Source organism: Fistularia commersonii, chromosome 2 (genome assembly GCF_037954325.1).
Source record: "Fistularia commersonii isolate RoL2024-O1a breed Wild chromosome 2, RoL_Fcom_v1.0, whole genome shotgun sequence".
Lineage (NCBI taxonomy): Eukaryota > Metazoa > Chordata > Actinopteri > Syngnathiformes > Fistulariidae > Fistularia > Fistularia commersonii.
In genome coordinates this window covers 19,565,916-19,581,260 of record NC_141285.1, presented here as the reverse complement: position 1 = coordinate 19,581,260, position 15,345 = coordinate 19,565,916, and the positions used below count along the sequence as shown (strand labels likewise).

The following is a 15,345-nucleotide window of genomic DNA, read 5'->3' as shown; positions in this document are numbered from 1 at the left end:
AACTCACGAAAAAATATATTGAAGTGTGTAACTATTTCTACTGACACTTAACCAGAAGCCAGCTTACATGTGAATGTGCTGCGAGCACGGCGGAGACGGGGCTGTGTCTGGGTCCAGGTTATAGCGGAGGCTGTCACTGAGGTTGGGACAGCGCGGCGACGGAACGGGGCAATCGCTCGTGGTAAAGCAGGAGAGGAGCGGGCTGCTTTTGGAGCCTGTTGGACTCGCCATGGTGTCATCTAGTGAAATTTCTTCCGGAAGACTGGCAGCGGACAGGACGAGACTGGACTGCGGTGAATCAGGGGACGGGGTCCTTTCTGTCGGACAGAAGTGTAGGCAGAGTATATCAAGATAAAGTTATATAAAAATATTTCCTGCTTCCGTTGAGTTGTTATTTTCTTCGACAAAGTTAATGCCCACTGATGTGAAGAAAGGGGAGATGAAGTGAAGGTAGGGAAATAGGGGTGATGGGATGAAGGAAGACGTGCTGGAGGAGGGGAAAGAGACAAGATGACTAAAGGAAAAGAAATAAGAGATTATTAAACCCATCTTCCTGAGGCAAACAAAAGTCAACGAGGGGAAAAAAGGAAAAAAAAAAAAAAAAGATATCAAAAAATTAGTGTTAAAGCAATGAATCATTGTTTTTTAACATGAAATACATTAAAAAAATTGTGATGGCTTATATCATGAGCAGTTATGCAGCCCAATGTCCTTTTGCACATTTTTTAACTTATAAAGAAACAACACGCCCAATGATGGGAACAATAAAGATCAGCGCTCACTGAAGATTTAAACGAAAAAAATGTACGTCAAAGTTCGTTCTGTGAAAAACAAGCCGCAGATGCTCTCCACAAATGCAAAAATTTATGTGTCTTCAAATCATGTTCTTTTCACTGACATTTACAGGGTTAAAAACTCCAAAGATAAATGTTTATCATAATCATAATTACAATCATAATCAATAAAAAATAAAATTTTCTGAACATATGACGGAAAGAGGTGGAAAGACATAACTGAAAGCAAAATTACAAATTTAATTATTACTTAATTAATATAAGCCTGACCAGGTTGCGATAACTTGACTGGGTCTTGTTCCTGAGCCGGAGGTGGCAGGTGGAGGTACAGCTTTTGGTTCAGGTGCAGGCTTGGCTCCTCGTTGAAAATGGGTTTTCGGTGAGCCTGTAGATCATCCTGGGCGTGGGGATCTGCCGGCGCTGGCTGGGGACCCAGATCAGCCTCCAGGGCTTGTAGTTTAAGAGAGGGACTCTGGAAACAGAAGCAGAACATAGCTTCCGAGATGCAGACGGGCAGCGATGAGAAGTCTGTGAGGGATGTTGCTGATAGCGTGGAGGAATTCTTCAGAGTTTCACATGCTGCATAGGAATCCTGAAAACCCCTCTTAAGTCCTCTCTCTTATGAGAATATATACCCGGGCATTTAAAACGTGGCTGGGTTAGCAAAATACAGGAGAGGGTAAGATGAGTGGATGCTTCCTGAAAAAGGTGTGAGTCAAAGCGGATACAGATCTCAAAAAAGCTTTGATTTTAAGGGGGGTGGTTTGTCAATGATAAAAGCAGATAAAAAAAAATCAGCAGGCACAGATCGGAGGTGGTGTGTATTTTCGGACAGGTCTATCCTCCGCAAGGTCTCAAAGCTCCTCAGCCACCCTAGCGATCCAGCAGCTACGCACGAATCCCACTGATTTTTGCCAGCCAGTGAGTCAGATCCCTAATGTGTCAGCATCCAGCAGAGGATTCTGATGAATGACATAGAGTAATTCCATCAGTTGGATCCCCTAGATTCCCGGTTCGTCTGATTTATAAGATAATAGCTTTTCCCCGAGGAGAATCCCCTATTCCACATGGCTCTCCTCCTCCTCGACATTCCTTGCACTTCTGCTGCTGAACTGGCTCCACATGGATTATTCATCATGCGAGGAAGAAGGGGTGTGCGGGTGTGGGTGTTTGCGAGAAGGAGAGGAGGAGGAGTGAGATACTGTACGTGATGAGGTGTTTCCATGGCAACGTTGTCAGACCTAGCCACGGAGACCATTTGATGGCGCTCAGGGGAAGTCACGTAGCCGTATGCCTACGTGTGTACGTAAGCGGCTGAGCATGTAAGACATTGCAAGAATCTTGTTCATAAAAGACTCATTTTGATCCATCTGAATTAAAATAATCTCTGCCTGGGAGGTTGAAAAATGAAGCGGTTTGGTTTCGGGGCAGTTTGTTGGGTCATTTAGCCTCTGACATCATCCTCTGCATCATCCTCATCAGCAGCAGCAGCAGCAGCAGCAACAGCAGCTGGGGTAGTTCTTTCTCCCACCCCTTAGCTGTTCATTCATAAAAAAAACGCGGCTTTGTGCGTCACAGTGAAGGTGGAAGGACAGAGAGGCGGGGAAGCTCTGAGACTTTTATAGCTGAGGCAAAACACCCACAGTCATGCAAACACACACCCAGAAAAACACTTGGGGGTTGGGGATGGTTATGGTACATAAGCATGCAGAAAAAAAACACACTCAGTCACAGTAGGTATCAGTAGCACTGTTGTCATAGATACCCTTATCTTAATTAGAAAGTGTTCATTTGTGTATCTACAAAGACTGCAGCAATGGGTAACTTACGTCATGGCTCCTGTTAGTGGCTATGTAATCATTGTGCCTGTTAGGAAAGCCACAATGTCTATCTCGACCTCTAGCCTGAAGACACACATGACATAAACCAATATAGTCGCAATGCTACGGTTGACTCACTGAGACCCACACACACTGGGTGGAGTCCATATGCAGAATAAAATATGTATGCATATCTATATATGGCTAAACTGCCAATCATTTTCCATTATAGGTTGATTAAATACTTTTAAAGAAACCTCAGGAACATTACTTATCCAAAATATGACTTCATTTGGCAAATTGTGATTGGTTTTTGGTTTAAAATGTTAGAACGCTAACGTGGCACTGATTTATTCATGAAGCCAAGTAAATATTGTCAAAATTCTTTAAATTGCAGAATTGATTAAAAAAAAAAAAAAAATCAATATTCATTCATTTATTCATTCATTTATCTATAGCGCTTATCCTGTACTCATGGCCGCAGGGGTTGCTGAAGCCTGCCCAAAGTGTGTGCCACCAGTCACCGTCAATCATTGGGCCACATACAAAGCCATGCAACTATTCATTCTCTCATTTTTGCATGTGGCCATCTCAGAGGCTCCAATTTAGCTCCTGCATGTTTTTGGACAGTACGAGACCGGAGAACCCGGAGGAAACGCACACAGACACAGGAAGAACTTGGGAAACTCCACACAGAAACCCCCCCTCCCCTGTCAGAATTGAACCAGAGATCTCTTGCTTTGAAAGCAAAACACTAACCACTGACAGCACCATGCTGCTTGAAAAACCAAAATATAGCTTGATAATTGCCTGGGTCTGGTGAATTAAGGGCTAAATGTTACAAAACGCATTTACTGGGTCACAGTGTGATGACCAATTTCACCCCACTTTTCATCAGTGTAATCGAACATTAAATACTTAGCTTCAATATTGCTCAAAAATGGTTTCATTGCTCGATTGACATCTTCAAGTCAGTTCAGTCTGATTCCATTAAAAAAAAAGGAAATCACATTCTTATGGCTCAACAAACCAAAAAATTGACTGAAAATCCCCTTGTCAATAACAAGTTGAGTCAAAAAAGAAGAAAAGAACGTGGAAAATTTCCCTGCTCCTTTTTTTTTTATCTTAAAAAATGATACAATGGTACAATTCAAACAGAATGTCTTGTTTACCTGCTGTTCGGTTGAACTGATCTTGTCACCGCTCACATGCTTCATGCAGCACAGCAGGCTGCAAAACAAATAATTTTGCAGAAAAAACATAAGAAAACATTAGATTTGATGAACTAGTGTCACCTCTGCAACAACAGAAACAACCATTAATTTATTTTTTTAAGCCTCCCCTCTGATAAAATCTTGGTCAATATGGATCATTGTGCTTCATCTGGATTCATAATCAATATCAAACCAGCTCATTTCTATTTTATTTTTTTTTCTGGTGACCCACAGTGGTTGGAGGCAGTCTGACCACGACATTAAGGTTGTGGCTTATTGGAGTTGATACTGACGGGGGTACAACAGTAATGACCTGTCTCGTGGCTCAGTGGTGGCAGGACAAACATGGACTCAGCAAGCCACCATTCTAGGTCAGTCTCACAGAGCTAGTTGCTTGGTTCCACGTGAGCCCCTTTGGCAAATCAGTGTTATTTGGACTGGAATGATATTAAAAATGTGTCTGTGAGCAGCACATTGCTCTGATAACCTACTTCTCAGCTGACTGCGGGGATAAGGGATGAGCTCAAAAACACGCAAGTAAGCAAACAAACAAAAAAAATCAAACAGGCCAGAAGGAGGAAAGAAAACAGTACTATCTCAGATGTATTTTGTCTAGACATTTCCATTTACAGATGTCATTTTTTAAATGTAGCACACTGTTGATGCTGCTTACAGACACACCAAAATATTTTTTGCACAACTACACTACTTCCATCTTTACTGACCGATCTCATCTGTGCAATATTTCTATTCATATTCTATGAATACATATTCTCCAGGAGATCTTACTCACTGTCCTTGTTAAAATCTTCTTGTCGTGGCAACTGGACTTGAATTCCTTGATGTTGTTTCTCCCCTCATCGGAGAGCCTTTCCCAGTTCAGAAACATCTTCAAGTGAAAAATTCAAGTCCAGTTGCCACAACAAGAAGATTTTGACAAGAATTCACCTGGATGACTGAAAACCTCATTACTCATTACCATTTACCATTTAAGTTTTACTACCCACATCTACACAATGTCCAAGGCATTTTTTTTCATACTTTTATGTTTTATTGTATATATTTTTCAACCTGTAATGCTGCTGTGACAATTGAATTTCATTGTCTGGGTTTGATAGCCTATCTTAGCTCATCTTATCATATCTATTCTTGAATACTCAATAAAATTGAACTGGAGGTAATTGTGAGCCTTCTCAAAATGAGCAAACATTGTGAAATGTGAAGAAAAAAAAAGTCCTTTGTTACTTTTCATCCTGTTTTCATATTGTGATATCTTATCAAAAGCCAACATCATAAGTGAAAACCGAGAGCTAAACAGAAACACAATGTGAAACAAAAGGACTGGACTTTTTTCTTCTCACCTCAGCTCAGCCTGTGTTTGGATTCTCCTCTGTGATTCGTTCGCTATGCAGCAGTCTAAAATAGATGTGTGTCCTGCATAAGTGGGAGTCTGGAAAAAAAAAATTCAAACCACATCAAATAACCTTTTGGGTACCGACAGAGGAAGAGATTTAATAAACTTTTTTTTTTGGTCAACTATGCTTCCTCGGATTAATGTATTAAAGAGAAAGGCTGACATTGTCACTGAATGGAATTTACAGTTGGAGTCATTAAGTGAAAACAGACAGAAAGTCATTGTGAATTTCTTGGGAAAAAAAAAACCAAGAACAAAGAAAGCGACAAACACATGTGAGCGAAAACAAAGACAGGCAGAACAAGTTATGAGAAAAGAGGAGACATGAATCGTCTTGGCAGGGAAGGTGTCCTTCTGTCCTTTACCTCATCTTTGTTCTCCCTCTCTCTGGGCTTTGATACTGAAATAAATGGCGGAAGGGCGTTTTGTGACAGGGTCCTGTTGATAGAGATTCATACATGTAGCTTGTAAAAGTAGAGATTAAGAGAGATACTTGCATTTGCATTTGAGCTCACGTTGAATTTTTGTCAATGAAAATGCTATATGTATAACAAATATTGGAGGTAAGAAGAGCTTGTCACCTTTGTGTGGTACATTCCATCTTCTGCGGCTCCTCCTGATCACCGGGAAATGGTGCAGTCCGGCCCTGATGTTGCTCTGGCCTGGGGTCAGTGGGGCAGGGGAGCACACAGCCTGCCTCCATGTTTTCCATGCTCTCCTTCAGAGCCTCATGCTCTGAAATCAGCTTTTGAATGTCAGCCCTGACGTCAGAACTGCCTTCACAGCCCGGCTGCAGAGTGTCGGCACTGTAGACAGACGGTGTGTGTGTGTGTGTGTGGGTTGGGGGGTGGGGGGGGGAGAGGTGTACAGGTGGATGTATGAAGGAATCTGTCGTCTGTGCAACGTCATCAATTGCGGATTAACTGACCTGAGAAAATCGAATCAAGTTCAAAGTAGATAATAATAATAGATAATACGTAATAATGTAAATACATTTATGTGAGACCCCATAATAAATAAGCAGGAGAGAGACAAAGACTGGAAGGTAACAGAGAGAAGAAACTCACTGCTGCACTAGAATGAGAGTGAGTCAAAAACACTGGATATAATCTACCATAAAACCCAGGAGTCATTACAAATTGTAATTTCAGCCATGAATCAAGACTACGTTTCTCAAGTGAACTATATTGCAACTTGATTTCAGCCCCGTTGCATTAGATCATGGATTTAATGACACTTGTATAAAACATCAAATATGGTACATCAAGACTTTTCAGGCTTTGTTTGTTAAATGTCCAGCATTTACTCACTGAAAGATCTGCAAGCATCTGAACCAAGTAGTTTTGAAAATAAACATCCTGTAGATCATGAATCAGCAGCGTTTAAACGGGGTCTTATGAAGCTGGCCCCCAGCACACAAAGTGCAGCTGATTTGCAGCGACATGAACCAAAAACAGCACATTGGTCACGTACTTGCTCAAAGCGATGTATGACTTCTGAGCCGAAACCGTCGGCTGATGGGTCAGAGCGGCAGCGGCACGAAACTAATAAAAGCCTCTGAGGTTATTTGTCAAAGAGTGAGACTGCAGCCCCCGCTGTGAAAATGAATTGCAGTTTTCTTTTGCCCAGGTTGTCCTACATTGGGCATACCCTCATCTTAACAGAGCCAACAAAAACCAACCTGTGCATGAAAAAGAAAAGATATACACAACTGCAGAGAACTAGCATATGCAGTCTGTATGGAAGACACAAAAGTCAACCCGAAATTCTAAAACCACACTCCAGACTATTTCCATTCTGGAAGCTAACAACCTCAGAGCTATTTAATCAATTATTGAACTCTCAAAAAGCATCTACTACTTTGGTTTCGGCTCGCTCACTCACTCGCAGAGGACCGTGGACCCATGGCTGTTGTCAGAGACGCTGAAGCAGATGAGACAGGAAAACATCCTTTACTACCTAAACTCACAGCACTCGAACATACGGATGGCATGAAGCACTTTGTCAGGATGGAGAGGGACACACACACACACACACACACACACACACACACACACACACACACACACACACACACACACACACACACACACACACACACACACACACACACACACACACACACACACACACACACACACACACACACACACACACACACACACACACACACACACACACACACACACACACACACACACACACACACACACACACACACACTGAGCGCAGATGATGAGTACTTTGGTGGCAAACAACAAAAGTGACATCCTGGAGGCACAAGAGCTCACCCGCCTCCTTCAATTACACAGGCCCACACAATCACACACACACACACACACACACACACACACACACACACACACACACACACACACACACACACACACACACACACACACACACACACACAAAGAAGCAAAGACAAGAAAGCGCAAAGAACAGTTGGGTCCTATTTTGTAAATTACAGCACATGAAAACTGAAAACACACAGATTCATGGGTCTCTTTTCAAACAACAGTAAAAATGATTAAGTCATGAACTGTAATATAGTCTACAAAGAACAACAGTGGTTTGTTTTGGGATTTCTTTAAATATTACTTTGTACATCTCGTCAGACACGCTTTGGAATTGGAATCTGATGGTGTGTAAACATAATTAGCCAAGAATCAATACAGACCGCGGACATTATGTGAAAGACCGAACACAAACAAATGGAACGGCACTCAAAAAGGAAAATATACTTGGAAAAGGCAAAAAATGTCACAGTGCTTGAACAGTGCAGAACTGGGTCCAAGAAAAAATATACCACTTAATTTTTTCTCATCCTAAATTAAAGACTCACTTTCTACATTAACAAGTAGCAACACTTATATCGAGTGTTGGTGTTTTTTAGCAGATATGTGTCCCCGACCTCATTTTTTTGTCAACTTTTTTACATTTTTAAAGTACTATGCAATGGAGACCTGCCTTTGACATTGACCAATAAGAAAGGATAGATTCTGCTCAGATTTGTAATACGTGAGAACACAAAAGACTATCTACTTCAGATGTGTACTTCAGATATGAACTGAAATTATGTTCTTTCGAGATATCTAATGCATGGATGAGTGGTATTCTCCTAAAAATTGAACTTTTCTTGTTCCAGAGATACGGCCTTTAACGGGGCGAAGAGAGGGTATTCTGAAGTAAGCCAAGCCATAAGTCATGCATGTGTAAATATAAGCACAGCTGGATTAAGTGAGAGCTGTGTAATAAATCAAACCCCGTGTCTGGCGCTGTGCGGTGACAAGGCCCAGGCGGCCACTGGTTCTTGGCACCAGGCAAAAAGACAAAAACATTTCATAGCACCTGTCTGACTGCATCTTGTCTTCAAGCCCTGACATGGGTTGATGGTACAATCACAGTGAGGACAGCATGACACTTGACCTCAATGATTCTGACTTGAATCACGTGCCCTTCACAAAGGAAATTTCACTGAAAGGCTCTAAGTTCAGTGACAAATAACCTATTCATGTGAATCGCACTTCAGGAACAGCTCTTTCATCACACGACTAAGAGAGCAACAAGCAAAGGCTTACTTTAAATTGAGAAAGGTTCATTTAATTCAACAATAAACAGGCCTTCCATTCACTACAAACACAAATGAAGGTACTAGACACATAGCTCTGGTCACATTAGCGCATAAAAATAACATTTTATCGTTGGCTTCAGGAGAGGGATTAACAGGGCTTCTGTAGATTGAGTAAGATAATAATGTAATTCAATGTTTGTGCAACATCCCCTTAGCAGCACTCATTCTCTGTTTAGAAAAGGAATACAGAACTTTAGCCCCCATGTTCTAAGTGTTAAAAAGTGTGTCCAGGAGCAGATGGCTGTCAGTACGTAGACTGTGTCCCAGGGGACCAATTTGCCATTGTTCCACTGCTCTGCTTTTTCCAGAAAAAAAAATGTAAAAAATTGTGATGCTATTTTTAATTGTTGCTGGACCGAAAGGAGAATCGACTATGCGAGCAGCAAACATTTTTTGCTGTTGACTACAGAGACAGAGTGTACCCCCGCCCGTGAATGGTATTGTCAGCCAAATGCATTTTGCCACCTGTGTCAAATCCAATATTTAATCTGTCACCTGCTGTTTTGGATATTGGCGATCTGTTGTTTTACCTCTATCATCACCTCATGCACAGACATAAAATGATATTGAAAATGTCACATCTGAGAATCTAATTTTATTGAAACTGCCAGAACAAATGACAGACTGAAGAAAAACTGAAGGCGAGGACGTTACAGGAAACAGTAAGGACTAATTCAGCTGTCAACATTAACTCAAAATACCACACGCGAAAAGCAGGGAAAGAGAAAAATAATTATATTAGTTCTATATGGCATCTATATTGTACATAGCGGTTATATGTTTTTTATGACGATGGGTCTGTCTGTCAATATCGTTATCGCATGTTAGAACAATAAATGTAAGTGAGTTTCATCTGATTGAAAAAATAAAGATGAACATAAATTTGCACATGGAGTCATATAAAAATTACAATAATACTGTGTTGAACAACACTCAGCACACATTCAGGAGCAGGTTGTTTGAAGACACAGTAGACAGGGGGCCCCAATGAAAAGACAGGTGATCACATGGAAAAAGAGGAAAAAGGCAAATACCAAATAGTCGTATAAAACATGACACACCTAAGACAGACTTATCAAAATATGATGGGATGACACCTTAAATAGGCACCGATTCAACAGTTGTTATACTGTTCCAAAAGCCATCAACAAAATTGGTTCCTCTTGGTTCCAGGATTAAAACAACATATTAACATATTAAAATGAAACTGTGATGAAAAGATCTAAAATATTTCACAGCCTGTTAGAGGATTCAGTAAAAACACCATGGAATGATGTCATTTGACAGGATTTTCCGCCTCAAAGGAGGCCTGCCTCGTGATGCACAAGACAAATGAGATAATGTCTCTTGACAACACAAATAAATATAATTCGATACTCTATTAATACAAAACCATTTCAAGAAAATGGCCCGCACTCTCTGTGCAATCACCAGTGATAGAACCATCAAACTCACTAATCAATACCAAACATCTGAGAATACACAAGAGACAGAAAGATCGGACCCTATTAGTCTCCCAGGACAACACATCAAAATGGATTCTTAGTATACTCAATCACACCTGTGTAAGCAGCAGAAAGAAGCACCAAGTTCATTAAAAAGTACCTGTTGTGCTGAGATTTTATCCATGTTGAAGGGTCCACAGCACCCGAGACCTCTAACCTCTCCCCTCTACTTTGCTCCAAGTGACTGCTGCAGGGTTGGTCCTGCAAAAGACAATTGGGACACAAATACAACAGTCAAGAGACACAAACACATACACACACTCTTAACTTTGCCTTGCAAAAGATGTCAATACTATCAGAGGGGGTAACCAAAAGTTATTAACCTATCATTTCATAAATGTTAACTACTGTATCGGTAATTCCATTCCATACATTTTTCACTTGTATTGCATTAGAAATAGAATAATATAATAGAAAAATGGAAATAATATCATATTAATGGAAGGCATTCCATTATTGCTAATTATTACATTATTTTTCTGCAATAGATGGGGTGGTTGACAACAGTGTCTTTCCAAACAAAGCCAAAAAAAAAACGGTTCACCTCAAAGTGTAACAGAGCGGAGAGAGTAGGAGGAGGCGGTGAGGGGGACACGATCAAGCTGGGAAGGAGATCCCGATGATGCCGTAAAATATGGAGTAGCAAAGCATTGCACACACTCTGCTCCTCCAAAATCCTGGGTCCTGTTGGAACACTGTGGGAAAACAAACAAAATATCAGGTGTGGTTAGCAGTCTATTATCACAGATACTACTAAAGGGTCCCATCTAGTGGAGGGACCTAAAAATAGCAACAAATCTGTGGACTGTGCCTCATTACAACCCCTTCCAGATACATACTTTTGTTCTCCCTCATTATAAATTACAGAACGCGCAATACAAAATGAACATTCCTGGTTCGATTCCCAGTTCCTCCTTGTGTATCGAACTGTTGTTGAGCAAGACACTGAACCTCTAACTACTCCCCTGGCGCTCGTGGATGGGGGATGGATGACGGCCGGATGGTGGATGGCATTCCTGTGCATGATGGGTTAATTGCAGAGAACAAATTTCCCCCCAAGGGATTAATAAAGGATAAATTATTATTATCTTCGGATATTTTCATGATAGAAATTGGCCTCATGATTGAAAAAGAGATTAATTTACTTTTCAAACGTGACGCTCAAACATTCGACTCCAGGAAAAAAATATATCAATAAAAAACTGGGGGATCCAATTATCAGACTCAGTTAAACAAATGGCATTAAAATCATAATTTTAACTTTCAAAATTCACTGAAGTACAGTAAATGTTGACAGAATAGTAAAGAATTTTTTGTCAGATGGACATATTTGTATGAGATTACTTTGTATTGTTTAGTCAGAATTTGGTCAAAAGGATATAGAAAAATACAAATGTCCATTATACAAGTTACATTTACATTAACTTAATCAAATCTATTGAAGTTTGAATATGGAACATGTTCTATTGACATTTTAAGTGAAACAAGATACTAAACAAATATAAAACTAATATTTCTACTCTGTTGTTGAAATAGCTCCAAATTGGCATTGGTTACAGTGGATTGTATATCATAAAATCAATGCATCTATTCAGACTGTTTATGCTCAACATGTTAACCTCAAAGTCGGTAACTCAAGTATTAATAGAGGTATGTTCATATGGCAGGTGATCTGGTGGAATGACATAACAGGAGCCGCCTGCATATATTAAGTATTGCATAGCACAGGCTGTTTAGGATGTTACTTTGGTAAGGAATGCATGAGTAATGGTGGCACCCCGCCAATAAAGCTGTCACATATGCATGCTTTCATATCTGTTACAACATGTAATTTCATATCAAATTCACAAATAAACAGTTGATTTCTCAGTTGATGCATTGACCTCTATTTAACACGCTCCTTATTTTATTTACCCTTATAATACAATCTCTGTGCTGTTATTCTTGCACCTGTGAAATCAGGACACCGGACATTCCAAAACTCAGAATTTCCGCGTAAACCGAATCCACTCCAATATTTTTCCACACCTCTGCTTCCAACTCCATCCCCCCAAAACTGACTCTGCTTCCACTTGCTATTCTCATTTTATTGTTTCCCCTCACATGCTGAACTTAAGACCTCGACATGTGCGTTTTCAATGACACGTTGTTAATCTCCAGAGAAAATGGGATCTGACATCAATGGACTGGGAGCAGTTGGAGGGGAGTTAACTGGTCTAAATTTTACATGTACCTCCCTCGAGATGGTCCCTGTTTACAGTAACGGCTGACTTGTATAAACAGGAGGGAACATGCAAACTGACAAAATCATAACGTTATATCGGTCTGTCTTTGTTGAGGTAATATCACATACATTCCACACCCATTTCCTCGAGTGGACAAACACAGCTACACCTCAGTTGAGTAGTGCAAATAGGGAACAGTGGAGTGGTCAACACAGCCACCAAAAAAAAAAAAATCAATAAATTATTTCCATTATGTTCAAAGTTTTCTATTTGTATAATTTTGCTGCTATTTCAATTATGCTATCTCATATCAAACATCTAATTTAACTTTGGCTTTGTGTAAATACTAGGGTACAGTTTCATTTTCATGTTACCAAGAAGTCTGAGATATACTACTCTTATATCACTGCTGATATAAGACTAGCAAGACCACGATACATAAATAACAGCAACTTACTGGAAGATACAAGGCCCGAAGACAGTTGCTAGATTCTCCACAGGCATTTGGTTGATTTGGCTATGACCAGCCACTCTGGACAGGAAGTGGATGATGTAAGATAGAATAACGAGGTTGTCATCTGGGAGGTGGCAAATTTTTTCTCCAAGAGACTTGTTCATCTCTGCCTCATCTACAAAGTCTACAAGGCAAAACATAAAAAAACTGCACTTGTTAAAATGACAAACCGGTGTTGGATATCAATCATTGGCTCAAATGTGAGTGCTCACAAAACATGAGTGTGAAAACACTCATTGTAGAATGCACTTATGGACATCTCTGTAGTTTGGTCAGAAATGGTTGAAATTTATTTAGTAAGAAATAAAGACGCTTGGATAATGATAACGATCCACAGGGCATCAATAACCATTACCTAATGAATTTATCTTATTCCAAGGACCTGCTGAGATGTCAGATTAATAACAGAATATCTGTGGAGAATTCAACCCCGGCCTGGAATGACATTGTCCTGTCTTCTGTTTTGTTAATCAACCGTTTAGGATTTCTGCTCCGTTCCTCAAATTGAACCACACGGTGATGTATACTGTGATACACAAATCGAGCTAATTATAATATTACAAATGTATGTAATCCCAAGAGTTATGAACAAGGGAATTACATCTGATCCACAACCATACAATTTAAAAATAATGTTCATTGAATCCTTCCTGCTACCTTTGAGGCTCAAGACCAGCTGTTTGCGCTGGGTCTCTGGAACTATGGGGTTGGGAAGTTCTCGAAGGAAGAGTTTCAGGAGGGACGCCACAGTGGGGACATCGGCCTCATGCTCCAGGTTCACCCTTTCCCCGTTGTCCCACCGCTGCCTCAGCTGTCTGGTCCGAGCCACTGAGCCACAAAGACGAAATAGGCCCCTATGGTGCACACCTGGGATATGAGTGGATGCATGAATGAGGTGATGTTTGAGTATTGGTTTAAGCAATAAGAATGGAAAGAAGGCCAAAGAAATAGATGTGTAAGCTAAAAAAAAAAAGAATGAATTGCGTTATTACCATTCTTATCCAGAAACTCCACCATGTCTTTTAGAACAAGTGGTATTCCACAGACCATTTGTCCATGGTCTCTCAGTGTTTCCAAGGCAACCCCAAACACGCACCTAGAGGCTGCTTTGGGTTGTGAAACCAAGGTAGCGCTGATGGGCTCCGGGCTGACCTTTGCACTGGCCCTCAGGATTCGTACTGAAGACGTGTCAGTCTGGAAAAGAGCAGCTCGTCAACAATATCACAACTGTTCAGTCATTTCATTACTTTATTCCTGTCTCAGAAGACATAAGTTGGTATTTTTAGAAAAGTAGAGGGGCCGACCCTTGTAAACTAGAGGATTATATTTGAGGACATTTACCCTGGAGCACTACAACATATACTTTGACAAATACTATGTCGGGAAAACAACATCTCTCAGATAGTAAAATTACATAATTTGTCAAGAACAAGTAGGGAACAAAATGTAAACTTGTAAACTCGTTTTCACCTTCCCTTACACTTTCCTACACATCATAACACAGTGGCACCATCTCTGATGTGGTCCAGAATTGAACGTCTGACCCACTGATAACTTTGCAACTATGCCTCTCCTCCCATGTCCAAAATATGTGGACGCACAAATAATATTCATTTCACATCATCATCACCAACATCACTTTCTATTCTTCAAGTCAAGCATGCTCATTTGAATTTGCTCACAAAATATTATGCCCTAAATCAGCAATCTCCTGTGGTGAACACTGGTGGAATAATTATTTCAGTTTTTTTAACAAACGATTGCAAAAATAATCCATGAGCCACAGACTGCGCAGGAATCCAGCAGTGAGCACAAATTGATACACGTTAATGACTAGAGGGAGATTTAGCTACAGCTGTAGATAGAGCTATAGCTACCAGGCAGTATACATGTCGATACAAAAAAAAACAATATTTGCCAAAGATTCGGAAGACAGTATCTGAATCGTGCGCACACACTAATACCCAATCTCTCTCACACGCATACACACACGTAACTCATACTTGACTAACACTGTCCTTCACAATAAGCCGCAGGATATAATAATAAGATGGTAAGCTGCCCTGCAGCTTAACTTACACAAAGTGATATTGAGGAGCTGACTCCCATCTTCTTTTTAGCTCTGCGGAAAGCGACTAGTTTCCATGGTGTCCCATTTAGATATGTTTTCTCTGCCGCTCCGTCTTCGAAACACCCCCCGAACCCACGACGGGCGAGGAATAATC

At 40.5% G+C, this 15,345-nt stretch overlaps 1 protein-coding gene across 5 annotated transcripts in view; it reads right to left on the bottom strand.

Moving 5' to 3' along the window:
• The window catches only part of LOC147236656 (protein FAM13A-like), a 21,356-nt gene extending 6,011 nt beyond the window's left edge, over nt 1-15,345 (bottom strand). Inside the window, exons 1-13 of one of the 5 annotated variants that reach the window (XM_086171852.1) lie at nt 15,200-15,345; nt 14,113-14,314; nt 13,778-13,987; nt 13,064-13,244; nt 10,926-11,076; nt 10,482-10,582; nt 5,824-6,048; nt 5,608-5,680; nt 5,190-5,278; nt 3,787-3,844; nt 2,624-2,698; nt 1,065-1,266; nt 68-317 (exon numbers count right to left, since the gene is read on the bottom strand). In XM_086171852.1, coding sequence (XP_086027978.1) covers nt 68-317; nt 1,065-1,266; nt 2,624-2,698; nt 3,787-3,844; nt 5,190-5,278; nt 5,608-5,680; nt 5,824-6,048; nt 10,482-10,582; nt 10,926-11,076; nt 13,064-13,244; nt 13,778-13,987; nt 14,113-14,314; nt 15,200-15,229 — 1,847 coding nt within the window. In that variant the 5' untranslated portion in view covers nt 15,230-15,345. Of the gene's footprint in view, nt 1-67; nt 318-1,064; nt 2,027-2,623; nt 2,699-3,786; nt 3,845-5,189; nt 5,279-5,607; nt 5,681-5,823; nt 6,049-6,715; nt 7,225-10,481; nt 10,583-10,925; nt 11,077-13,063; nt 13,245-13,777; nt 13,988-14,112; nt 14,315-15,199 lie in introns of those variants that run through there. The other 4 variants (XM_086171853.1, XM_086171856.1, XM_086171855.1 and 1 more) reach the window with 4 other exon arrangements.